This window comes from Lontra canadensis, unplaced genomic scaffold (assembly GCF_010015895.1).
Source record: "Lontra canadensis isolate GAN:19392208 unplaced genomic scaffold, GSC_riverotter_1.0 scaffold7, whole genome shotgun sequence".
Classification (NCBI taxonomy): Eukaryota; Metazoa; Chordata; class Mammalia; order Carnivora; family Mustelidae; genus Lontra; species Lontra canadensis.
This window is the reverse complement of record NW_022631001.1, coordinates 21,149,538-21,177,472: the sequence shown is the minus strand read 5'-3', so window position 1 is coordinate 21,177,472 and position 27,935 is coordinate 21,149,538. Positions and strand designations below refer to the sequence as shown.

General features: G+C 46.1%; 1 protein-coding gene across 2 annotated transcripts; it reads right to left on the bottom strand.

The window, feature by feature from the left end:
• Positions 1-9,389: 9,389 nt before the first annotated feature.
• Positions 9,390-25,689, bottom strand: KCTD14 (potassium channel tetramerization domain containing 14). 2 transcript variants are annotated; one of them, XM_032852980.1, is made up of 2 exons: positions 25,588-25,689; positions 9,390-10,091 (listed from the first exon to the last, which is right to left on the bottom strand). In XM_032852980.1, exons 1-2 carry the CDS (start codon positions 25,672-25,674, stop codon positions 9,423-9,425), a joined length of 756 nt encoding a protein of 251 aa, XP_032708871.1. In that variant the 5' UTR covers positions 25,675-25,689; the 3' UTR covers positions 9,390-9,422. The 2 variants fall into 2 exon arrangements, with proteins under 2 accessions (XP_032708871.1, XP_032708872.1); XM_032852981.1 differs by lacking the exon at positions 25,588-25,689 and adding an exon at positions 14,866-15,098.
• Positions 25,690-27,935: the final 2,246 nt, after the last annotated feature.

Sequence of the window (27,935 nt, the reverse complement as noted above, 5' to 3'; positions counted from 1 at the left end):
TGTCCTCCTACTCCTTGTGTGCCGGCGGAACGAAAATGAGAGCGCAGAGCGAGGGGGCGGGGCCTCTGGCAGGAGGTGACCGGACTGAAGAAGCAGATGAGCCAATGGCAGCCTTCGGGGGTTCGCTGGTGGACTCAGAGTGGTCGGGAGCCTGGCAGCGGTGCTGAGAGAAGGGAGGGAGGACGTACGGGGCAAAGGTCAGAGGCGGGACGATCCAGAGCTAGAGGCAAAACCCGGAGCGGCGGGAGGCCTTTCGGAGGAGAGAGGTGCGAGAGCGGACCAGCTGGCGTTTTGGTCGTCTTTGGCTGTTCACGTTTGCTGCTTGTAGCTTTTTTGAGCTCTCTTTAAGGTTTAGTTGTGTGACACCTCTCTCCTGCCATGGGGTTCTTTTTCCTGCTGTCTCATTCCAGTTGTTTGAAATCCATTTATTTTTCAGGAATCAGCCCTCCCTCCTCACCCCCATAGTTATGGGAGAGAGGAAAGAACCCTGAGGTCAAGGGTCAGGCACCCAAGTTTCAGACTTTGATTGGCACTTAATGAACAGAGAGCCTCCGCCAGCTGACCTGACTGAGGTGTAGTGACAGTGGAAGGGAATAATGCAGAAACATTTGGCAGACGAAAGTGGATTAGTCGTGTTGGTGAAACCCGCGGTCGAGTTTTACTTCATGAAGCTTTAGCTGTTCATTAAGGTCTTTCAGAAGCGCTGGCGCGGGATACCGTGGTAGGTGCAGAAGACCCCAACACCCGGAAAAACGGTCTTTGCCCTAAAGCCCTACGGTATAACTGGGAAGAGAGACGCCCAAACATAATCAGAGGTCAAGTATCCTTGGATAACAGGAATGCGAGTCACAGAACTACTGACTTCCTCAGGATTGGGGGTGCAGAATAATGACCACAAAATGTGCCATTTTGGTGTGGGGAGTATTTATAGCTGAAGACAGTCGGGGCGCAACAGACTCAGAAGAGCTGTTTACCTTCCGCTTAACTTCCTGAAAGCGTTTAGAGGGCCTGTTGCCGGAGAACTCTAATACCACAGGTAATGTTTTCTCAAGGCCTAATCTACAGAGTCCGGCAAACGTTTGTTCACCAAACATTTGCTCTTATCTTTCTGTGAATTGTCTTTCTCCACTTTCGGAAGAGGCACACCTCTTCCTCTTTTCCCGAGCTCAGCGTGGCGTAGAAGCCTCAAGTGCCTGTCTTTGGGCCTCATGACTTTGGGGCTCCTGTACCTAATGAAATGGTTTTGGTTTTTTTTTTCCCCCCTCTTGTTCTGTCTTCTAATTATTAGACCAGCCAGAGAAACTAGAAGAAAGAAAAGTTTTCCTGCAGTGCCTCATAGAAGTACCGAAGAAACGATTTTTGCTCTGGCATTAAAAATAGTGATTATTGGGGCGCCTGGGTGGCTCAGTGGGTTAAAGCCTCTGCCTTCAACTCAGGTCATGATCCCACGGTCCTGGGATCGAGCCCTGCATTCGGCTCCCTGCTCACTGGGGAGCCTGCTTCCTCCTCTCTCTTTGCCTGCCTCTCTGCCTATTTGTGATCTGTCAAATAAATAAAGTCTTTTTAAAAAAATAGTGACTATATATATATATATATATATATATATATATATTTTTTTTTTTTTTTTGAGCGAGAGAGAGAGAGAGCTAGAGTTGGGTGGGGGTACTGGAGGGGAGCCAGAGGAAGAGGGAGAGAATCCCAAGCACTCTCCATGCCCAGTGTGGAGCCAGACACCTGGCTTGATCTCAAGACTCTGAGATCATGACCTGAACAGAAATCAAGTCCCATGCTCAACAGACTGAGCCACCCCAGCGCCCCCAAAATAGTGAGTTTTCCAGAAAGAAAGAAAGGTATCCCAGATCACAGAGACTACCACATGTACAAATGTGTCGAGTGAAATAAAAAGCACTTAGAAACTGTGCCTTTAGTAAATATTAGCAGCTACTATCATTACCATATTCTATCAAATCTAAGCTGCCAGCAATTGTGAAACAAACCATTATTTTATGTGACATATATAAAAATTAAGAAAACAGTCAAGAAATTAGGAGAATTGGGGCACCTGGGTGGCTCAGTGGGTTAAAGCCTCTGCCTTCAGCTCAGGTCATGATCCCATGGTCCTGGGATGGAGCCCCAAATCGGGCTCTCTGCTCAGTGGGGAGCCTGCTTCCCCCCATCTCTCTGCCTACTTCTCTTCCTACTTGTGATCTCTCTCTCTCTGTCAAATAAATTAAAAATCTTAAAAAATTAAAAAAAAAGGAAAACTCACTTAAAAAAAATTAGAATTGAGAAATTAAGAATTAAGAAAAAAACCCCTAAAATTAAAACCAGTGGTTTCTTATTGCTTAGATTTGTTATGTATATTTACTGAAGGAGCTCTTTTAAACTTACACACATATTTATATCCTTTGTCATATACTGCTGTATTTCCCTGCCTTTCTGTGCACATTAAAACTTTTCATTTCAATGCTAATTACAGGGTAATCTCTTCGAAGAGTCATTAAATGGCAATCAAAGACAACAGATGTAGAGCTCAAGGGAAGTGATGGTGACATAAACTGCTATGACCCAGTCTACACATGAACAATTGGCCAACAGCAATCTTAAGATGTATCCTGATTTCAGAGACGTTGAATGTGCATCTAAGCATCAATTATAAAAAGTACTAACATAGTTATTATTAATATGGCTGCAGGGAGGAGTTTGGTACACTTAGAAAATGAAAGAAAATTCATGGGGTACCTGGGTTGCTCAGTTGGTTAAGCACCTGCCTTTGGCTTAGGTTGTGATCCCAGGGTCCTGGGATCTTGCCCCAAGTTGGGCTCCTGCTAAGTGGGGAGTCTGCTTGCCCCTCTCCTTCAGCCCCCCTCTCCCCGTCTGTGCTATCCCACACATGGTCTCTCTCAAATTTTTAAAAAATGAAAGAAAATTCAGGTTATATTGAGAGTAAACTGCATACAGGGAGAAACTGGGGCTGGACCAGTATACAAACAAGAGTATTCTGTGTTCTTTAATGTTCAAATGAAAAGCTGTCTTAATTGGATTGGTGATATTTTCATTTGACCTTCATTATTGCACTTGGAGATAGAATGAAGCACCCCAGTGAATCCCTTGAGCTTCAAACAGAGTCTTCCTTATCCCAATTGTATAGCAGCAACCCAATTTCCCCTTAGAAATTGGGGTTACTCACTCAGACTGGTATAATAACCCCTTCTCTGCCTGTTGGCTCAGCAAAAAGAGCTCCAAATGACCAGGGGGCAGTCTCATTAGTGCTATAATGTAATGGAACAATGGCAGTGTTCTTAGTGGAACTGTCCCTCCCTTGGGGACTAAATACTCCAAACCCTCTGAACACAAGAATTCATAAAGGAATTATTAGGTGTAAAAGTGACAAGAACCAGTCCTACCTCCTCTCCCTAGTCCCCAGACCTATGTAGTCTAACTGTGGGAACAAAGGTGCTATATTTTAGCTATTGCCATAAGGTATATACCACAGATCTGTAAAACAGCACCCCAGGGGGCGCCTGGGTGGCTCAGTGGGTTAAAGCCTCTGCCTTCAGCTCAGGTCATGATCCCGGGGTCCTGGGACTGAGCCCGCATCGGGCTCTCTGCTTGGCAGGGAGCCTGCTTCCTCTCTCTCTCTCTCTGCCTACTTGTGATCTCTGTCTGTCAAATAAATAAAATCTTTAAAAAAAACAAAAACAAAAAACAGCACCCCAGACTCACAATGTGTTGTCTCTTGGCTAGCCCCGTGAGTCTGCAGAAGGTCATACACCGTTTTTATCATAGCAGCAACCTCTGGCTGTTGGGGTACCTAGCAAGACCAAGCAAGAGTTTCTTCACTATAATTCTTTCATCACAAAATAAGCTCCGTAGGGTGCACCTGGGTGGCTCAGTCAGTTAAGCTTCTGACTCTTGGTTTTGGTTCAGGTCATGATCTCAGGGTCATGAGATTGAGCCCCAGGTGGGACTCCATGCTCAGAATGGAGTGTGCTTCAGGATTCTCTCCCTCTGTCCCTTCCCCATTTGCACACGCACAGGCACGCTCTCTCTCTCTTAAATAAATAAATATTTTAAAAATAACTCCTTAGTCCAAAGCAATGTATGAAATACCATGAAAATACACAAGGTATCCATGCATAGCAGAGCTGAGGAAAACACTGCAGTTAGGTGTATTAGTCAGGGCTCTCCAGGGAAATAGAACCATAGAAGATAGGTAGGTGGGTGGGTAGATAGATAGATATTAAACTCCTATAACAGACCAAGTGGCTTATAAACAGCAGAAATTTATTTCTCACAGTTCTGGAGGCTGGAAAGTCCAAGATCAAGGTGCAGAGAGATTTACTGTCAGGCGGAAGCTCACTTCCCAGTTCATAGACCACTGTCTTCTCACTGAGTCCTCACATGGCCCAAGAGGCAAGGGATCTCTCTAGGGTCTCTTTTATAAGGACATTTATCCCGTTCATTAGGATTCTACCTCATGACCTAGTTACCTCCCAAAGGCCCCACCTTTGTATTAACATGACTTTGAGGGTTAGGATTTCAACTTGTGAATTTGGGGCAGGGTGGGGGGTGGTGGTGGAGACTCACAAATCCAGTCTATAGCAGTAGAAAAACCAAATATGAATCTGGAATATGTATCAATTCCTGTGAGATAAATCACTGCTTCTTCCCTGATGGAAAGGATCCAGTGTGTGGTAGAATGATTGCAAAATTGGCCCGATGCTTCCCCTCTCTGTATGTATGCCCCTAACTTTGAAGCTGCTTCCATTAAGAGATGGAATTTGTGTCTCCATCCTTTGAATTGGGCTTGTTTCATGACTAGCCAATAGAAAATGGCATAAGTGACAGTGTGACAGTTTTCTAGCTAGGCCTTAGGTCCATCTACATACACATTCTCCAGACATTTTGTTTGATTTTGGAACCCTACCATTGCCATGAGAATCATTCCAACCTAGTCTGCTGGATATTGGGTGACCAGATGAAACAAACCAAGTGACCAAGCTGAGGCCATCTTAAACCAGCCCACCCCAGCTGATCCACCATCTGACCACAGATGCATGAGGAGCCCAACCAAGACCAGAGGAATTGCCCAATCTGTGGTTTTGTGAGAAATAATTAATATTATAGCCTTAAGGCATTAAGTTTGGAATCAGAAAGTTGTCATGTGGTCAAACAGTCCCTAAGATGTAGATTTGCAATACTTCCATAGATTCAGCTGGTAAGGAGACAAGCCCAAATCAATTTAGATAGCTTATTGTTCACAGCATAGCAAGGCAGCATGAACCTCATGTTTCCATTGGTTCCCTTTGCCCCCCAAGCACCATGGAGGTGATGCAGGTGAACACAATGCACACAATAGGTCTGTAACACAGATGAAGAACACCAAGTTTAGGAAACCGTCAATCTCAAAAGAGGAATGCTAGCAAATCAGCCCTCTGGAGAGAGACGTTATTATACTGGTCAGGAAACAAGTCTGCCTTCCAGCCCAGTGGAGACATTTTTTTAAACAAAGATTTTATTTATTTGAGAGACAGAGAGAGAGTACTTGAGCAGGGGGACAGGGAGCTGAACACGACACAGGGCTCAATGCCAGGACCCTGAGATCATGGCCTGGGCCAAAGGCAGATGCTTAACTGACCAGCCACTTCGGCATCCCAGTAGGGGCTGTTTTTTTAATCATTCTGAAATAGCCCCAGAATTGAAGGGTGATGTCAGCTTTATTATTATTTTTTTAAGATTTTATTTATTTATTTAACAGAGAGAGATCACAAGTAGGCAGAGAGCCAGGCAGAGAGAGAGAGGGAAGCAGGTTCCCTGCTGAGCAGAGAACCCGATGCGGGGCTCGATCCCAGGACCCTGAGATCATGACCTGAGCTGAAGGCAGAGGCTTAACCCACTGAGCCACCCAGGCACCCCTCAGCTTTATTATCTTTATGACTATTATTTATTTAAATTTTTCTAAGTAAGGAAATCTCCTCCCTACCCCTAAGCAGATTTGCAAACATCTTCAAACAAAGCTGTCAATGCCATTTGCTTAGAAATGTCAGCGTTACTCCCAGTGGTTTCTTACAGAGTAGCACAGCTAACTTATTTGCAGTGCCATCAACCTATTACTTAGAAGTGTCTAGTTCCACACCACCCCCCTCCCCATCCTGCAGATATAATACCGGGTTGGTCTCTGCTGTTGGACATCCATCAGGAGCCAGACCAGCTCTGGTGAAAGAAAATCTATACTGTAGAGCCCATGCATAGCTATTGTGTCCACCATTTTCATGATTCCACTGAACAAACACTGGGGAGCTGGAAAAAGAGGCTGACTGACATCCATAGGTAATATCATTGTGTCCATTTTTTTTTTAGAGCCTTTTCTAGAATGGATGCCCTCTGGTGGGCATTTGTAAGAAACACAGATACTTTCACCATTCCAAGAACATACCAACTCCTCAAGCCTTCTTGTCACTGATCTTCCACTCTAGGACTTTCCAACTCTAGGAAACAGAGGAACAGGGAGGACCAGCTTCCCAGGACACTGATCACAGCAGAAATTGATGGCAGAGGGGAGTAGGAAAGGATGGGAAAATAGAGAATTAAAAAAAAAAAAAAAAAAAGGAGGTCCTCTAAGACAATGGAGACCTGAGAACTTGGCAGAGTGCTATGAACTAGTGTGCCTCAGTGGGGCACTCTCACAGGTTTCAATCTTTGTGTTTTCCTTTGGATTACAATGACAGTTATATTTACCACTCATTTTTAGGTTTTCCTCCTCTGACTCTAATTCTCTTTAGTTAATCCCAATAGATTAGGAAAAGTATCATGTACCCGTACAAATATCCAGAGATAGTTTTTTAAACATTATTAATGTGTTTTACTATTTTGCTTTTTCTGTTGGGAAATGGGAAGGGAGGAGATGGTACTGTTGGCTAAGCAACCGAGAGTGTCCCCTTCATTTATGTACTTCTTACTTGTATCTTTTTGGATATTTCTTTTTTTCATAGCCTTTTATGCCCCACCACCTTAAATCCCTTTTTTTTTTTTGAGCACAGATTAAATTAAGTTGCATTGCATTAAATGTGTATTCTCCTCCCCAATAATTTTAAGCCTCTATAAATATAATTTTTGTCACTGTATAACATTGCATTATATAAAGGTAATATAATATGCTTGACTTATTTCCCATTGTTTAGCTTTTATAATTTAAGTGGGATGAAAATAGTATGTTATGTTAACTGTATTATGGATTGGGAATGGGAGGGGATATTGAAATTTCCTTTATTTAATAAAATAAATTGATAAATCGCTCAGGAAGAAGGTCAGATCCTAAGGGCTTGCCTGCAGGTTAAACCAAAACAATAAAAGAGGTAGATAACTGGAATGTGGTCTTCCCCTGGCAAATGACAAGAGCACAAGAGGGCTGACGGAAACTTGGCATGCCTCTAAAGCCTGAGTTTAGAACTGGCACAGTCACTTTGCTGCATATCCCATTGGCCAGATTAAGTCATGAAGCCAAGCGTGAAGTCACTGGGGTGGGAGAATTACTCCCACCTACAGAGAAGCATGGCAAGAACAGGGAGGGAAGAAAGAATAGGAAACAAATACAATCTGCTAGGGAAAAGCCCCTAGTGATGGGGGTGACTTTAAGAAGAGATGAGACCAGTCCTCAATTTGAAGTTATTTGCATTTCTGTCTGGTAAACTCTCTCTCCTTTATGTACCTATACTTGCCACAGTCAGCTGTGTGCACAAACAGCTCATGGGAGTAGCATTTGTAAAAATTGGGAAAAATATGTGTGTGTTCTGTCTGGGTGAGCATTGTGTAGAAGAGCGGTAAACAAGCTCAAGACATCTAGATGATCCATGAATCCAGCAGAAGCAAAGATCCAGGATTGACCATAAGACAACAAGCCATCTGGGAATGTACAGAAATCTTGAGGAGGATGCAGACCTTTACATAATTTGCAAAACTGAGATTTTAAGCAATCCTATTTAGATCTTACAGAACAGAGTGTCTCCTGGTAATCTAATCTCATAAATGTGATTACTGATCAAAGAGTATAAACTTTTTTTCAGGTTCTTGATAAATAATGTTGAATTGGTTCATGATAAAAAGGTCAAATAGACATTCAGGATTTTTTTCACTTAAAATTGTCAGCCATATTAAATACTAAAAGGAAAACATGAAAAATGTTTTGAAAATAAAAAATATACAAGCAGATGTGGTTATTGAATTATTACGCTCATTGGAAATGACTGTTCTGAGCAATTCTGTGTTTAAATCTGAAACTCCCTGACAGCGATAATGCCTCAAACCTTGGAAATTAACCTTGATCTTCAGTCCCAGGGAAATGAGAACGGCTGGTCACCCTACTAGGCAGGACGGGGAAGGGGCCATCTATCCCAGACCTGGACTTAGAGAAGGATGATGTCTACTGTGTCCTCCTTAGAGTTGCATTATTACTGTCTTTGGTTCAGAAGCAGAACCTGAAACAGAGACTCTTGTGCCAGTGGTTTATTGAGGATGTGCTCTCAGGGGATGGAGAGTGAGAAAAGTAGGGTATACAGCAGAGGTAGAATGCTGAGTAAGAATATGGTGTCAGATGAAGACTGACTCCAGCCTGATCCCACAAGGAGCACCAGAACACAAGCTGCACCAGAGTTGATTCCTCCTTGAGGTGAGGGCTCAGTCTTCCATACCTCCCCACAAGCAAGATGGCAATTCTTTTCTAGAGCAGGTCTCGAAGTTAGGGTACATCAGAATCAACTTGGGGGGTGCTTATTAAAACAGACTGTTGGGTCAACTCTCAGAGTGTCTGATTGGATAGGTCTGAGAATTTGTATTTCTAAGAAGTTCCCATGTATTGCTGATGCTGCTGGTCCAGGGACCATACTTTGAAAATCACTGTCCTAGAGAAAAAGACAGCCGTGAGGCTTTAGAAGTCAACACTCACAGCACCTGGGAAAGGAGATCTGCGTGGCATCTACTACAGGTATGAACTTGGCATCTTCCTCGTTAAGGCATATTAACAGGGCGAGAGGATTGGACCACACGCTGAGCCTGGGTAGACTACATTTTCAGATCATTTTATCTAGATTCATGGTACTCTGTTACCTTCCTGTTATCATCCTCCATCTCCAAAGTATTGTTGAAACATTCCAACTCATCTCAGCCTTGCCATTTGGACTTGAAGGGAAGGATCTGACAGGTAGGGGAGGCTTTAAAGAGGCGGCAGCTGCACCTCACTAGGCAAGTACAGTGGAATCAGCTGCAATGAGTAGAAAGTCCTCAACAGGGAAATAATTATCCGGGGGTGAGGGGGAGTTGTTTGATTTTTCTTTTAATTAAAATAAGAAGAATTTTGAAGGCAACTTTTAATTTCATAAGTAGCACCAGAACCCGAAACAAACTGCCCCCCCCCCCCCCCGGGATCACCACCAGATGAAGACGAATGTGTAAAAGTAACCGAAGTGCTTGGCCCGTAACGTTCTCTCCGAGAACTGTTCATAGTGTACCTGGTACCCCTGGGCTGTAATGTCCATCTTCACGCAGTCGAGGAGGTCCTTGACCTGCGGGGCCGCCTTCCAGGGGCCGAACTTGACCACCGACCTCTTTTCGGCCTCCAGGACCCGCAGGGCATCTGCGCAGAGCACCGCGTCTTCTTCAGTGCGCACCGCGCACACCAGCACCGCGGAGCTGCGAGCCGCCACAGCCTCGGCGCGCGCCAGGCGCACCATGAGCTCCAGGTTCTCGCTGTAGCCCGGCACCCGCAGCAAGAACTGCTTCCGGGCCACCTGCTCACCGAAGATCTGCGGCGTGTCCTCCAAGAGCTTGACCAGAGGCTTGATTTCGTAAAACTGCGCCTCGCGGTACACCTCCAGGATGTGGTGTGTGGGCAGCTGCTCGCTGCGCAGGTAGTCCAGGATGGGTCCGAAATAGGTGCCAGGGCGATCGATGAAGAAGCGGCCCTCTGCATCCGTATAGGCCTTAGCGGAGCTGGAGAACATCTCCGCCAGCTTTGAACCCGGGAGCTTTCTCAGGGTGCCCACGGTGGTGGTGTACAACTCGCCTCCCACGTTAAGCTCCAGGACAGGAGATCCCTGAGGGCACAAGAAGGCAGAGTGGAATGGTAGTGTCACCTCTAGGGAGCTTATGGCTTATTTTCATCCATAGAATATTATAGAATATTAGTCCAGGAGGCTGCTATGGAAGCAAGTCCCAGTGACAACACTTGCAAAGCCTGTGGCCTTCGGCAGAGCTTTTTCCCTCCTTATGCCTGTTTCTTCATTTATAAAATGGAAATATGGAGCTGTTGTGAAATCAGAAGTTCCCGAGGCGGGAAGCTCAGATCTAAGATATAGTTAAAAGGTGGGGGGGATGGTTCCGACTTCAGAGAGGCTAAGAAGCTATAGGTGTGTTCATTTGGGAAGCATTTGGGCATTTCTTGGGTACTTACTGTGTGTCCATAACCTGTGGTGCAAGTTGGGGGATACAAATTCTTGTTTAATATAGGCCAGAAGTTCTGATTAGCAGCTGGCATGACTTAGATTCATTAATTAAGGAAATTTGCACGATAGACATCTTTTAAAATATGGGCTGGTGGGTATTAAATAACAGGAATATCCTTGGTGCAGAAAAGGTCAGTAACACCAGGAACAATGGGTATAAAACTGCCTCATAAACTGTACAGTGTGGTGGCAATGGAAGTTAGGTTTAGCCGGCATGCAGAATTTTTAGAGGTCTCTTCTCTCTGCCACACCTTGAGCTGAGCACTAAGGATGTGGTGAAGACCCACATGGTGCCCGCCTGGAGATGCCCACAGGCCAGTGCGAGGGGGACATGGGAATGGACGGAGAGTCAGGTTGCATTTGGGGAACACTGAGTGCTGCCAGCAGACCTAACAAAAATACCAGAAGATTATTACATGTGAGGTGATACACTAGTTGTTAGCCTTATAAACCAACTTCCTGAATAACTTTGGTTATCTAAAATTGACTCACTCCGGGAGCCTGGGTGGTTCAGTGAGTGAGTTAAAGCCTCTGCCTTCGGCTCAGGTCATTATCCCAGAGTCCTGGGATCGAGCCCCACATCAGGCTCTCTGCTCAGCGGGGAGCCTGCTTCCCTCTCTCTCTCTCTGCCTGCCTCTCGGCCTACTTGTGATCTCTGTCTGCCAAATAAATAAATAAAATCTTAATAATTAAATAAATAAATAAATAAATAAATAAAATTGACTCACTCTATCCATAAAATACGTGTGTGCCAGGTACTGGAACACTGAGGAGCAAGTGGGACAGTCTCTTTCCTCCTAGTCTAGTAACTGTCCAGAGCGCTTTACATTCAACCTCTATTTCAATCCTCACAGCAATCCTATGAAGAATGAATTAAATCCTCATTTTACAGGCGAAGAAACGGAGGATTAAGGAGCTGAAGTAAATTGCCTAAAAGCAACCAGCTATTAAGTGATGATGTCAGAACTTAAACTCGGGGCCACATTACCCCGATGCATGTGCTCTTGGTCATTACATCAGCCAGTTTTCAACCTTTAAAACCTCCACTCTTCATTCCCTTAGTTACTCATTCATTCCAAAAAACACAGAGGGCCTATTACATTCAAGCCTCCTCCTGAGCAGAGGAAGAGGACACGGTCCCTGCCCCCTGCTCTCACAGAGCTCACAGAGGAAAGAGGAAAGCAGAGGGCTTAAATGTGCAGGCGCCCAGAGGGGAGACTCAAAGGCTCTCTGTGTGGATTGGTGTGTGCTGGAGGTTGCCAGGGAGGGTTTTCAAGTAAGTGTGATGGCTTCAGCCACAGAAAAGATCAGGGTGGCGTCAGAGGGAAGGCTGCATTTCCATCCTAGAGATTCAGCCACAGGTCACAGCAGAGCCAGGAGTAGTGACAGGGTTTAGACATGCCCTGTGTTCTCATTTAGGTGTGACTTCATTCTCAACTTGAGTATGGGCTCTACCTCTAAGGTTAAAGTACTGGAATGAAGAGAGCCAGGGGCAGCCAAACAGCTGGGGGGCTGGGGGGGGGAGAGCTAAGTTGCCATGGCAATAGCTGGGGGTGGACAGTTCTGCGGGCTGGAGTAGAGAAGGGAGACCAAGAGGATGCATCCTGCCAGCAGCCAAACAATACAGCCTGTGGGCCTGCCTTGAGAAAAATAAACTGAGAACCTGTGACTTCCTCTTTCTCCCCTAAACCTCATGGCCCCTTGGCAAGGCTGTTCGGTTAACCCTGAGCTGGCTCTGTGAAGCGGGCAGTTAAATGCAAAGTTGCAGACTTCAATCCTTGATAGATTGATGAACTCTCTTCACGCCTATGCCCTGAAGGTGCTCTTAAGGTGCTCTTAAGGTCCATATATTGCAGGCGAGGAAAGCTCAGAAAGATGGGTGACATGGCTAGGAAGTGAAGTCAGAGCTGCAATCGAACCCTTATCAGTGTGACTCCAGTACAGGGATGGGTGCCCTATACCTCCCAACACCAGTCCCACCCCTGCCAATAAGTAACGATGTGTCTGCCGAGCTCACTTTCTTCAGTGGGCCTAAAGCTCTATGAAAAAGGGAGCCAAAATGCACAAGGTGGACTCTGTCTCCCCAGCTCTGAAAGTCTCATGAATCCAATCACTTCAAATGTTGTTTCTGAAGCTCACAAAATGCTTCCTGCCCTGATACCTTCAGGCCCATTTCTTTGTTTACCAAATAAGACCTCAGCTGTATTCCCAGACTCCTTAATTCTATCTCTCTGTCCCCTCCTTTTTTTCCCAAAAGCTACCAATTTCTTTGGCAACCCCAGACCTCCTTCCTCATCCACAAATACTACAGTATGTTTCTAGACAATAAAGACTTCTTTTCCACCCCTCTTCTGACCACCGGCCCATTTTTGTGGCAGCTCTTCCTCACCTTTTCTACCCCTCAGTCACCCTGCTGAAACATTCCTGGGTAGGAAACCCTGTCTCGGGCCCTGTGTGCATGGGCTGGGGAAACATGATCTTTAGGAGCCCTTGCTGGGGGTCAGGCCAGTGCTGGCCCTCAGGGCACAGGGGAGAATCAGACAGACCTAGCTCTCACCCAGGTGCAGTCTAAAGGGTTACTACACACCTGCAAACCCCCTGACAAACATCCAGACATTTCCTGAGGTCACCCTTAGTAGAGTCAATGGAGAGGCATCGCCATTCCTATGTCTCCCAAGCCCCACTATATCCCTCTCCACCCCACAACCCTGACCTTTTCCATTGTTCCCTATCTCAGTCATCCCGAGCCCGAAATCCAGGTTGTAATCCTGCAGTCTGCTCCTATCCTCAACCTCCTCCCACCTAGGTAATCATAATCAAGTCCTGGTGATTCTCAATTCTGGTCAATTCCATGGCCCCATGCCCCTTCCCCAATCCAATCTCTGCTTTGAAGCCAGAGTCATTCTTCTGAAGTGCAAATCTGGTCTGCTCACACCCTGCATTAAACACTTCAGGCACTTTGCATCCCTTTCCAGATAAACTCTAGACCCTTTAATAAGGTTTACAAGGCCCTTTGCAGCCCTGGCAAAATCAACTACCAGAAACACTCTGCCCCCACCCATCCAGAGCAGGCTGGTCCCCCATGCCTCCAGGACTTGACTCATTTGCTGCCTACACTCGCTTCGCTTAGGCCACTCATCCTTCAAGTTAATTCCTCTAGAAATCTTTCTCTCTTTTTTTTTTAAGATTTTATTTATTTATTTGACAGAGAGAGATCACAAGTAGATGGAGAGGCAGGCAGAGAGAGAGAGAGAGAGAGGGAAGCAGGCTCCCTGCTGAGCAGAGAGCCCGATGCGGGACTCGATCCCAGGACCCTGAGATCATGACCTGAGCTGAAGGCAGCGGCTTAACCCACTGAGCCACCCAGGCGCCCCTAGAAATCTTTCTAGATGGCTTGTCTCCTTGTGATTCTACAGGGCCCTGTAATTCCATTTGTTTATCCGTATCCCCGCTAGACCATGAGATTCCTAAGGGATGACTATCCCCCATTCCTCTCTGTATTACCAATACCTACTGCAGGGCCCAGCACACCAGGATGCTCCGTAAATGTTCATTTATTAAGCTGGAGCTTACCTGATGCACTGATTACAGGAGCGCCTGGTATTCTGATAAAAGCCAGTCTGTCCCTACCTGGCATCACGCTCCCTGCTGGCTCCCTCTCTTGCTCAGTAATTCGTTCAGACATATACTGAGCCCCTAGGGCGGCCCTGCCACGGAGCAGGTGACAATGACATTATCACTGCCCTAGGGGAAAGAGCCACCGTCTCCCCCTGCTGGATCTGCTCTGCTTTCCTACGAGTCTTCCGGAGGGCACCCAGCCCAGGACAGATTAGAATGTTCTGCTCCTGGAATGCATTGGTTTTTTTCCGGATTCTCCCCGCAAACTCCCCTCAACCAAGCCCTGGGAGGGGGAAGGCAGGCAGGCGATTCAGGACCCTGCCAGAGGGGCAGGCTGGGTGTGGTGGGTGAGGGAATGAGACCCCGCAGCCTTCCGTCGGGTCTTCTGCTCTCATACACGGGAGGAGGAGGGGCAGCGGAAGAGCGGTGGACTAGGACAAGCCCAGGGACTGAGGGGAGACACAAAGAAAACAGCTGACACAAAGACTAAACAGACAGGGGGAGATAAAAGCGGCCAGGCAGGAAAGAGGGCAAGGAGGAGAGGCCGGACCGAGCCAGGCAGGGAACGGGCACGGGTGGGCAGAAGGAGAGATCAAAGCCAGAACTAGCTAGGGGAGGAGAGCGCCCAGCCAGGGACGCGCCAGAAGCTAAGGGACTCAGACCCTGAGGAAGGGACATACGGACACTGAAAGGAGTGAAAGAAGGCAGAAGCACAAGGACTGAGCTGCCCTCGCGGCTGCGCACTCACCGCTGACGGGCCGGTGGAGGGGGAGGCCTGGCTGGGCCGCAGGGAGCGGGGTCCCGAGCTCAGACTCATCATTCTGGTCCTGCAGGTGGCTGGGCACCTAGCCCCGCCACGTGTGAGGTACCTACGGCTGGCTGGCGGAAGTACACCTTTGCTCCACGCCCCCGGGTGGGGCAAGTGGACCCAGGGTGTGGTTAGAGCCCGGGGTTGACTTTGGCTCTGCCAAGCATGCGGTGAGACCTTAGGTCATCACTGACCCTCTCTCGGAGGGGGCTCCCAGACAGCCAAAAGCCGGAGGCAGAGGGAATTGACACCGACAGCAGGAGACTTTCTACTCTCTACATTTCTAGGGGTGAAGGATCAATAACCTTCACTTTACAAATGAGGAAAGTGAGGCTCCAAAAGATAGGGTGGCCAGTGCAGAATATGTTTCCACTTAGGATCAGCTGCTAAAAGTTCAAGGCATGACCACTGATGCAAAGAGCTAAGATACCTGTCGTGTGGGTTATTTTGCTTGTTAAAACATAACCCCAAGAGGGGGAGCATAATTCCTCACTCCTAAAGTATGGTCATGCATAGTGACTTTCTTCTAAAGAGGACAGCATGGAAAGGAAGGGGGGGTGGACACCAGAAACAAAAACTTGACAAACACTACCTCAGCCAGGTAATCAAGGTCAACATCAAGATGATAGTAAATACCCTTGGAATGATGTGATGAAAATGGCACTTTACCTCTGTGATCTTCTACCCAAACCCCATAATCCCAATCTAATCATGAGAAAAATATCTAACAAATTCCAGTAGAATGACTTTCCTCAATATACCTGACTAATAATCCTCAAAACTGTTGGAGTCATTAAAACAAGGAAAATCTGGGGGCACCTGAGTGGTTCAGTCAGTTGGGAGTCTGCTTTCAGCTGGGGTCATGATCCCAGGGTCCTGGGATCTAGACCCATGTTGGGCTCCCTTTTCAGCAGGGAGCCTGCGTCTTCCTCTCCTGCTCCCCCAGCTTGTGCTCTCTCTCTCTCTGTCAAATAAATAAATAAATAAATAATTGTAAATAAATAAAACAAGGAAAATCTGAGAAGCTGTCATGACCAACAGTAGCCTAAGGAAACATAACAACTAAATATAATGTAATGTGGAATTCTGGATGGGATCTTGGAACAGAAAATTTAACACTATACACTTTCTTGACAGTTAAATTTTTTTAAAACTGTTTTTTGTAACTAGTATATGTTTATAATATACATAGTATATAAAAATATGGCCAAATGTTTGGCTTGGTGATCTTTTCGGAAAAAAAAAAGAAAGGAAGGAAGAAAGAAAAATGGTGTTGATAGACTTGCTTGATGTAGGGGTGCCACAAAACTTCAGTTTGTAAAAAAATGCAGTATTTGTGAAGTGCATAACACAAAGCCCCCCCCCCGCCCCCCCAAAAAAAGAGAGAGAGAAAGTAGGAGACAAAGTCTGGGCCACTCACAGAGTAGGACATTGAATCAAGGAATACAAAAAGGTAAATTATAAAACAATCCTCCATTCAAAGGGGAATGCTGTGCTTGTCTTATTCCTTGGTTCTGGGTGGAGAAAAAACTTCCTGAAAAGGTCTGACTATAGGCTAGAGCTTAAATGGATCTGGGACCCAAATATTCACTTTATTTAAAAAAAAATTTATTCATTTATTTGAGACAGAGAAAGATAGGGAGAGAAGGCATGATGGGGGAGGGAGGAGCAGACTCCACACTGAGCAAAGAGCCTAACATGGGGCTCAATCCCAGGACCGTGAGATCATGACCTGAGCCAAAGGCAGACACTCAACTGACTGAGCCATCCAGGCACCCCAAATATTCACTTTCTTAAATGATCAAAAACAGCAACATCAGCTAGGAATTTAATTTAAATGGACCTAGGTTGGTAGTTTCCTCAGATGCCTGACAAAGAAAATGAAAACCCTTCCTGGAGGAAAGTCCACGGTCGCACCAAACTTGAAAGAACCCACACAGTCCAGTAAATGCAAGCTCACAATATGAAATCCCGAAATACAAAAGGAAATGAGATACCATGAGCAAGAGTCAGCAGATCCACAAGCAACTCAGATATTGAGATTACTGGATACAGAATATAAAATAAGTATTTAATGTGCTTAAATAAATATAAGGGTTATGCAGAACATGAGCAAAGACCAAGAAGATATGATCAAAAATTACCAGGCAGATTTGAAAAAAGCCAAATAGACCTTCCAGAAATGAAAAATAAAATAACTGAACTGAGGTTACTGTAATTGAGCAGGGGTTGAGAAAATGCAATCCAAGAGCAATACTGTGCTGTTTTTATTCCATCATTTTGGCAAATGTTGAGAAGAAAAACAATACGCTAGAGGTGGTAAGGATACAGGAAAACAGCACCTCCAACTTTGCATATTGGAATGTGAACTGTTGTGATCTTTTAAGAAAATAATATGGTCATATCTACTAAAATAAAATAATGCAGGTACCATTTGATCCAATAGTCCCACTTTTGAGAATCTTACCAATTGAAATACAAACACTGTTAAAAAAAAAAAGAGGATAAAAAAGAAATCACTACTCTCAAAGGATATGAACAAATATGTTTATCACTGTTTTGTTTGTGATGACAAAAATGAGAAACTTAGAGGTATCATTAAATACACCATGATTTTTGATTTGTTGATGCTTTGGAATACTATGCAACTATGAAAAAGAATGAGACAGATCTTGAAACAGAATAGAAAGCCCAGAAATAAACCTATAATTGTATGGTCAATTAATATTCAACAAAAGAGGAAAGAATATGCAATGGGAAACAGTTTCTTCAACAAATGGTGTCGGGAAAACTGGACAGCCACAGGCAAAAAAGTGAAAATGGATCACTTTCTTACACCATAAACAAAAACTCAAAATGGATTGAAGACCAAAATAGAGACCTGAAACTGTAAACATCCTTGAAGAGAGCACAGATACTGATTTCTCTGACAGCAGATGTCGCAACATTTTTCTAGATATGTCTCCTGAGGCAAGGGATACAAAAGCAAAAATGTAACTATTGGGACTACATCAAAATTAAAAGCTGAACAGCAAAGGAAACAATCAACAAAAAAACTAAAAGACAAGCTACTGAATGAGACAAGATATAACATATCCAATAAAGGGTTAGTATCCAAAATACATAAAAACTGATATAACTCGAAAATAGAGCTACCCTACGACCCAGCAATCACACTACTGGGTATTAATCCTAAAGATACAAATGTAGTTATCCAAAGGGGCACGTGCACCCGAATGTTTATAGCAGCAATGTCCACAATAGCCAAACTATGGAAAGAACCTAGATGTCCATCAACAGATGAATGGATACAGAAGATGTGGTGTGTATATATACAATGGAATACTATGCAGCCATCAAAAGAAATAAAATCTTGCCATTTGCGACGACATTGATGGAACTAGAGGGTATTATGCTGAGCGAAATAGGTCAATCAGAGAGAGACAATTATCATATGATCTCCCTGAAATGAAGAAGTTGAGAGGCAACATGGGGAGTTTGGGGGGTAGGAAAGGAATAAATGAAACAAGATAGGATTGGGAGGAAGACAAATCATAAGAGACTCTTAATCTCACAAAACAAACTGAGGGTTCCCAGGAGGAGAGGGGGAGAGAGAGGGTGGTTGGGTTATGGACATTGGGGAAGGTATGTGCTATGGTGAGTGCTGTGAAGTGTGTAAACCTGATGATTCACACACCTGTACCCCTGGGGCTAATAATACATTATATGTTAATAAAAAAATAAAAAATTTTTAAAAACTGATACAACTCAATATCTCCAAAAAAAAAACAATTAAATAATTAAATTTAATAAACAATTAAAAAGTGGACAGAAGACATGAACAGACATTTCCCCAAAGACATTCAGATGGCCAACAGACATATAAAAAGATGTTGTTCATCATCACTTACCATCAGGGAAATGCAAATCAAAACCACAAGATATCACCTCACACTTGTTGGAATGGCTAAAATCAACAACACAAGAAACAACAAGTGTTGACGAGGATGTGGAGAAAAAGAAACCCTCCTGCACCGTTGGTGGGAATGCAAACCAGTGCAGCCAATCTGGAAGAGTATGGAGGTACCCTAAAAAGTTAAATATAGGGGGCTCCTAGCTAACTCAGTCAATGGAGCATATGACTCTTGATCTGAGGGTTGTGAGTTGGAGCCCCATGTTAGGTGTGGAGATTACTTAAAAATAAAATTTTTTTTTGAAAAAAGAGTTAAACATAGAACTACCCTATGATCCAGTAATTGCACTACTGGGTACCCAAAATATAAAACACTAATTCAAAGGGATACATGAACCTCTATGTTTATTGCAGCATTATTTACAATAGCCAAATTATGGAAACAGCCCAAGTGTCCACCTATGGATGAATGGATAAAGAAGATGTGGTGTACAACAGAATATTGGTCAGCCATAAAAAGGAATGAAATCTTGCCATCTGCAATGACATGGATAGAGCTGGAGAGTGAAACAAGTCAGTGAGAGAAAGACAAATACCATATAATCTCACTCATATGTGGAATTTAAGAAAGAAAACAAATGAGTAAAGGAAAAAGAGAGAGAGAAAAATAAAAAAGCAGAATCTTAACTATAAAGAACAAACCGATGGTTACCAGAGGGGAGGTGGGTGGGATGATGGGTAACATAGATGATGGGAATTAAAGAGTACATTTATGATGAGCACTGAGTAATGTATAGAATTGTTCAATCACTATGTTCAATCACTGAAACTATTATAACACTGTATGTTAAGTATACAGGAATTAAAATAAAAAACTTAATAAAAAAGTCCAAAACAAACAAACAAATCCTTAGTTATCTGATAGAATCTATACAGTGGAAATTACATCTGGATACAACGGTTTTTTTGGTTTTTTTAAGATTTATTTATTAGAGAGAGAGAGTGCATGCAAGTAGGGGGAGAGGCAGAGGGAAAGAATCTTCAAATAGACTCCCTGGTAAGCACAGAGCACAATATGGGGCTTGATCCCACAACCCAAGAGTTGGTCACTCGACCAACTGAGCCTCCCAGGCACCCCTGGATACAAAGGGTTTTATTCGCTACAAAAAAAAAAAAAGAGAGAGAGAGAGAGAGAGAGAGAGAATGGAAGATCTATATTCATTCACCCATGATTTATTAAGTGATTAAAAATAAACATCAGAGCAGTGTATACAGTGGGAATCCATTTGTGTAAAAACAAACACAAGAAATGTCTTCTTAGATAAATTTATATGTCAGCATAATGGGAAGGGTGTAGAATAATGCTCACTGGATGTTACCATCGCTTAATCAGTGAGGTGGTGGTAGAAATTGACAAGGGAGGGGCCCCTGGGTGGCTCAGTAGGTTAAGCATTCGACTCTGGATTTTGGCTCAGGTCCCCTAATGGTCCTGTTATCAACCCCCACGTCAGGTTCTGTGCTCAGGAGGGAGGGAGTCCGCTTGAGATCCTCTTTTTCCCTCACCCATTGCCCCTCCCCCACCTATGCATGCCTCCAGGCAAGCTCTCTCCCTCTCTCTCAAATAAATAGACAAATCTTAATTAAAAAAAGAAAGAAAGAAAGAAAGAAATGGACAGGGGAGATTATTGATTTTTTTTTTAAAGATTTTATTTATTTATTTGACAGTGATCACACATCGGCAGAGAGGCAGGCAGAGAGAGGAGGGGGGGATGCAGGCCCACCACCAAGCAGAGAGCCCGATGTGGGGCTCGATCCCAGGACCCTGGGATCATGACCTGAGCCGAAGGCAGAGGCTTTAACTCACTGAGCCACCCAGGCGTCCCTACTGATTTTTTTTATTAATCGTTGCATTATGTCATTAGTTGCAGTGAGCATGAAAAAGGATAAAAGAGAAAAATGAAGAAAAAAGACAAGACAACAACATAAGACAAGCACAGGGCATTCCTGGAAGAAGTCAGCTTTTCTATTTGGGAGATCTGGGAAGGCTGCATGGAAGAGGTGGCATGGCAGCTGGGTCTTGAAGGAGGGAGAGGTTTGTTGAGAGAGGACTCTGTGACACTCTTCCCAGTAGAGGGGTCAGCTGTGCCAAATGAAGGAGGGAAACGGAAAGGCAATAATCATGTGCTGAGTACCTACACTGAACATAGAAACATGTATAAATCCATCCAAGCAGTTAGAATTATTCCACAGATGAGGGAACTATGGCTCAGAGAGGTTAAGTAAACAGCTTAAAGGACACACAGCTAGTAACTGGCAGAGTCAAGCTGACTCCATGTCTTTCTCACCAAAAATTCTCTTTCTGAGACTATAAAGATTTGCTTTGTGTCTGGTAGATACAGTTTGAACAAGCAATTTGGTTCATGCTCCCCCAAAATTCATATGTTGAAACCTAGAGCCCAATATAATGGTATGAGGAAGTGGGACTTTTTGGAAGTGAATAGGTCAAGCATGGGATTTGTGCTTTTATAAAGAAAAGACCCCCAGACAGTTTGCTAGCTCCTTCCTTCTGCTGTAGGAGACACCATGAGAAGAAGGCCATCTATGAACCAGGAAGCAGGCTCTCAGCAGACACCAAATCTACCAGCAGCATGATTTTGCACTTCCTAACCACCAGAGCTGTGAAAAAGAAATGCTTGTTGTTTATAAGCCACACTGTTTATGTTTGGGGTATAATAGCACAAGGGAGCTAAGATCCTGGGTAGAGTGTGTACCTTGAACACTATGACTCTGCAGATGGGACCGAGCATGGGGAGGCTGCTGTGATCTCCTCAAGGGTCTGGGTGGAGAGCCTCCCACAGGCTCCGCACAGCCCCCGTGCCCACTTACCCTTGCCTAGTCCATCTCGTCCCAGCAGGCTGATCAGCCTCAGGAGCCAGAATCAGTCCATGGGGACGCTGAGTTCTGAAGGGTCATTACCCCAGAAAGGAGGGCTGGATACTCGGCGGGACAAGGGGTACTTCTGACATGACCAAGCAGCCTGAGATTTTAACTTCATTTCCTGTTTCTTCCCCAGCTGCCCTGAAACAGAGCCTGCTCTCCCTTGCCTTCCTGCCTTTGTTTACGCTGTTCGGAATGCCTTTCCCCATAGCTCATTCTCTCTGCAAAACAATTCGCGAGGCCCAACTCAAACGGGACCTCATCTTCTTTTTATATCCAGGGGGACATGTGACCCTCCATTCAAAAGAGGAATCGGCCCCTCCACTTTACCTCTGAGGCCCCCCCTTCATGTGTGAGGGTCCCGAGGTTCCCAGGGATGAAGCAGCTCTTTCAGAGTCCTTCAGCCCAGGACGACAAGAGACCAGGGTTCTAGTTCTGGCTCTGCCATTTGTGTGTCACCTTAGGCAAGTCTATGCCCCCCTCTGGCCCTTAATTCTCCACTCTAACGTGGTGGGTGTTGGGATGTGGCCTGAGATGCTCTTTGCAATTCTGTCTTGTTTGATGCTATGGCAACAAAAGAATTCAAACAGCCCCTTGGTGTTGCCTATGACTGGATCTTGTTTCCCTTTGGCCCCACTCCAAGAGCAAGCACTGCTTCCCTCTGCCCTCCTCCCACTCCTCCCACTCCTCCCACTCTTTGTTCTTCCTGAGACAAAGCTGCCAGCCCCTCTCCTCTCCAGGCAGCTGGGCTTTGAGCCAGCCAGCCAAGTGGCAGCTGGGACTCAGATGAAAGGGTCCTTAGACGGTTGTCTGTGGCCAAGTGCCCAGCCCAGCACAGCCCAGGCTGGCAGCCCTGGGCCCAGCTGTCCCACAAGGCATCCTGCCACTGGTCCCACACAAGGCTCCCTTTGTGGGATCCACCGCAGGGGAGACCCCTGCCAACCCACAAGGACCCTCTTCCCTACCCTTTGCTCCCCACTGGCTTGAGAAAGATGCAGATCCTTAGAGAATGATCCTGGGCTGGGCCCAGCTGGCCTGACTTTGGGCCAGGCACCTTGGAGAGCTTTGTCCCATTTAATCTTCCAGAAGAGCACTGGTAGCAGGTAGTGTTATTCCCTTTTAGAGAGGAAGGACATAGAGACCCGAGGGTCTACCATGTGTCAATCACAGTGCCAGGCCCTGGGAAGAGAGTAGTGAACCAGAGGACAAGAGCCAAGAGCAGGGAGCGCACTGTCAGCCGGGACACGGACTGATCAATAACCACACACGTAAGTATTGGATTACACAGGTGATCAGATCTCTGAGAGTAAAGAGCAAAGAATCATGAAAGCACACAGATCATGGTGGACTTCTTAATGGGAACCAGGGCAGTGAAGCCTTCCTGGGGTGAGGTCTGAAGGGGAAGGGAAAGGAGGGTGGGTAGGGAAGAGCACCCGGGGCCCTGAGGCCCTAAGGCTGGAGGGAGATGCTGAGTTAGGGGAGGGACTAGAAAAAGGAGGTCCAGCAGGAGAGAAGAGGGGGTGTCCCTTTTGATCACCTTTGGCTAAGACAGCCTCTTGAGGGAAAGGCTACTTATAAACCCCAAAAGTGGTGCCTCCAAGAGCCAACTTCATAATCAATCGACGTGTGCTCCCATCCCCCTGGGAAGCCCTCCAACTCTGTCCAAGGGATTCTTTACTTAGAAGCAAGTCTCTTTAACTCTGGGAACCTCACATTCCTCACCTCAAAAATGGGAGTTGTGATGCCCCTACGGGGTTTCCGGGAGGAGTCCAGGAGGCAATGTACAGGCAGTGCCAGGCACGGGGCAGGCACAGGTGCCTACTCCTGGAGATCTGTATAGGGAGGAAGGTTGGCTGGGCATCCATTTGAACCCCTCCCCTCTGACCTGGCCCAGACCCAGCAAGCTCCTCTCTGGAGGGAGGTGGCAGCCAGAGCTTCTGGGTAGAGGTTAGAATTTGCTCAGCTTGGCCTTGACTGTAGGGACACAGAGCATGGCTTGAGGCCAAGTGTGCCCTGAGTTCAACAACTCATGGGCTTTTAACCCAAAAGATGCCCCATGCAAGGAGCAGGAACCAAGATGCCCAGAGTGGGGAATCGGTAATATAAGGAAACCTCTGTTCCATAGGCATTGTTTCTTTTATCTCACTGCAACCTTGTGGGGAAGACTAAAGGAAGAGTAACATGATCCCAATTTTCCAAGGGAGAAAATAGAAATTTAGAAGGCTATTTTTTCTAAGTCTGGATCAAATCCAGGAGCCTGGTTCCAGAGCCCATGGTGTTTGCCCCTCCCTGTCCTGCAGGCCAGGGCCCAGAGGCAGCGCTGCCCAACTCTCAACCACACCCTCTTGTCCCCACAGCCTATTTGAGAACACATGAGGGTCCAGTCCAAATCTCCCACCAGCCTCCTGTCAGACCTGGGGCCTCAGTTTCCTCATTCACATAACAGTGAAGTCGTTAGCGAGGCTTGACCATGGTTAAGGTCCCTTCCAACAGTATGATTCTTGCTTCTTTCTAGTGAAAGTGATGTCAGGATGAACCCCTTAAAGCCATGGGGGTGCCACTTGCACTCTTTGGAGCAGCCTCTAGAGCACAGGTGTTGAAAGATGTGTGTGTGCAAAGTGTGTGTGCAAAGATGTTCACTGCAGCGCTGTTTAAAGAAGCAAAAGCCTAGAATAGAAGCAGCCTAAATGTCCATCACTTGGGGACTAGTTGAATAAATAAGAGTACATCCACATTCTAGAATACTCTACATCCACTACAAAAAATGAGGCAGACCTCATAGATATATGCACTCCGGCATTTGCACTGATAATTTCCAAAAGGATATACAGGAGACTTGGTCATCCTTCCCTCTCAGGAGAGGACTAGGAGTCTGCCATGGGTGGAAAACTACTTTTCATTATATATTCTTTCATACTGTCTTAATTTCTTACTGTGTAGATGTCTGTCTGCTTTCCCCCCTTTCTCCTTTCTTCCATCCATTCTTCTTCCTTCCAAACATTCTCTAGAGGTGTTTCTTGTTTTTCTTTTTTCTTTTTAAAATTAAATTAAATTTTATTTTAAATAGGCTCTACACCCAGCATGAAGCCCAACGTGGGGCTTGAACTCATGCCCCAAGATCAAGACCTGAGGTGAGACCAAGAATTAGACACTTAACCGACTGAAACACCCTGTTGTTGCTGCTGTTGTTTAAAAACAAGTCCATGGGGAGTCCAGCTGGCTCAGTAGGAGGAACATGCATGAGTTCAAGCCCTACATTGAGTGTAGAGATCACTTAAACATGTAAATAAAGTAAAACTTAAAAAAAAAAAACACATAAAAACAAGTCCTATAGAGGACAGATCATGTGACCTGGGTTTAAGTCCTGCCCTTGATGTTAACGTGTGCAAATGTCAACGTCTTGATGTTAATGTCTGGATCCTGTGCTCTATCTCTGCCATTTGTTTTTCCAGATTTACCTCGTCCTTCCCTGCTCTGCGCTCTGGATGCTGATCTTCAGGGTTCACATCCATAGGCTCTCATCCCTCTGGCTCCCATGCCTGTTAGTCCCACGGGAGGCCTAGCGGGACATCAGAAGGTAAGAGGAGGCCAAGGTCAGAGTCCTTCCTCCCTCGGTTCCCTCCCCACCCAGTGCCCGAAAGCCAGGGGCTCCTGGCCTGAAGGTCCCAGCTCCTCAGGTGCCCAGGCCACACAGCTATTCTCTGCGGTTCTGGTAACTGCCCTCTCCCTCCCCCTCTGCAGGCTCCCTTCTGCTAACAGCCCTAGGGGATGAACCACTCCTCCTTTATAAAGACAGCAGGTATTAAACTCACCTCAAATATGCAGCTCCAGGGAGCTCCTATGTGTCCTGCCTCTGAGTGTTCTTGAGTGTGTGTGTGCGCGTGCGGGTGCCCACACATGCGCTCCCGCGTGCCTGTACTGTGCTATGCCGTCACGTGATGGTTACACGTGAGCTGGGACAGGAAGGGGACTGATTTTACTGGGTATCCACCATGCGCCAGGCTCCATGCAGGACACCTCTCCACGACTAGGTGGGTCCTCACAAGTCTGTGAAGCAGGCACTTTCAGCTACACCTTACAGAAGACAAAACAGAGGCCCCGGCTGGGAAGGGGACTCACCCAGAGTCTCACAGCTGAGTAGCAGGGGAACCCAGATTTGGAACCCACATCCGTCTGGATCTAACTCCATGCCTTTTAGCCCCTCAGGGTACCAATTTCCAAAATGCGGCCTTCATTCTCACCCTGTACGTCTCAGCTTAAATGTCACCTTCCTCAAGAGGCCATCTGGGACCACTCCATTTGACCACTCAGTGGAAGCCACCACCGAGATCACTCTTTTTTTTAAGATTTTATTTATTTATTTATTTATTTATTTATTTATTTATTTATTTGAGGTAGTGGGGAGGTGAGAGGAAGAGGGACAAGCAGACTGGGCTGAGTGCCCCCACACTGCGGTCCATCTCACCGCCCTGAGATCACAACCTGAGCTGAAATCCAAGAGTTGGTTTCTCATCGGACTGAGCCAGCAGGTGCCCTCTGAGATGCTTCTTCATAGCGCCCTGTGCCTTTCCCTCATGACTGAGTACTTGTTTGCTTATTTAATGTGTGTCCCACTCGTTGGATTCTAAGCTCCACGAAGCAGCCAGTTTCCATATCCGTGCTCACCACTCTCCTCCCCTGCGTGGCACAGTCGCCTGTTTCATGCTAGGTCCCAAAGGATTATTTGCTAAACGAAAAAGGGGCAAAGGAAAGGAGCCAACATTTATGAAGCGCTTGCCCAACGCAGTCATGGACGATCTCATTTTCTCCTCCTAACAATCTGAGGAAGTACATGTTATTGTCCCATTTCGCTGGTGAGGAACCGGAGGTCACAGAGGAAGTGCGACTTTCCCAAAGCCATGCAGCTTAGAGCTGGGGTTCAAATGCAGGTTTCCCTGGTGTCACAGCTCTGTGCCCTACTCAGGTGCTCACAGTGGGCCAAGAGGAGGAGGGACTGATCCGCGGAATTCATGTGAATCATTCCTGGACAAACAGAAACTTCAGGGAGCAAACAGTGTCCGCTTTGGCCAATTCCCTGGGACCAGCCGCTCCCAGACCCTCTTGGGCACACAGCCTGCCAGCCCAGCCAGCAAACCATCCACTCCCCTGTTTGCCTCCTGCTTTCAGCCTGGCCCTATCAGGTCTGTAAGTCTCTGCAAACACCCTGTACTTTGCTTTTCTCTGCAGGGCTGCCCTTGGCTAATCATCTGCTTGCCAAATTCCTGAGGGCGGGTCCTGTACCAAGTGTGTGGTGTGTCTCTGAGATCTGCATAGGGGCCAGTTCACTAGCTGGTGCAAACAAAAGCAAACAAAGCAGGGACCTCTCCTGCTGAGTCTGGGGGACCACACAGTAGCCCAGGCGGCGTCTTTTCCTTCCTTCTTCCTTTTCTCCCCTGCCCTGGGAGATTCCCTCTTTACAATCATTTTCACCCAAATGGAGGTAGGGGGGACTTCTGAGATGCAGAGCCATGGTTGTTGTTGTTGTTTTGTCTTGAGCTGGAAATGGTTACACAGGTGTGTTTACTTTCTGTGAAAATTACTTGCGTGCATTCCTCTGTGGATAAGTTATATGTCAATAAAAAGTTTATTTTAAAAAAGATCATTGCTACCCTCTCCTCCCCCAGGGTTCCCCAATACTCCCTCAATACTTCCACAAACTCATCCAGGGACCCTTCTCATCTCAAGAGTTTCTGACAGAAGCCTGCCCAGCAGAGACAGGGTAACACAGATGAAGTAATAATGGCAGTGGCCCAAGTCCTGGGACCTCCTGAGTCCTGGGGTCCCTGCTTCTGGTGGGCAAACCCCTCCGCCCCCATCCTGAGAGCTCGTGAAGCCCTGAAGGCCTCTCTCTGGTACAGTCTGAGTGAGAGCTTGGATACCCTCCTACTCTTCCCTGATCCCTTTTTTAGGGCATGCCAGCAGCTCTAGCCCAGATACGGAAAGGGGGCTAGTTTGCAATTGCTTGCTGTCACTGAGAAGAGCACCTTCCATGCCTTGTACTCAGGACCTCTGCCCTTAGGTTCCTGGAAAGGAATGATCTGCACCCCATCCAGCTCCCCAGTCACTGGCTGGCTGCCCCAGTGTGTGAGCTCTGGCTGGTGCACACCTTCTCACACAGCCC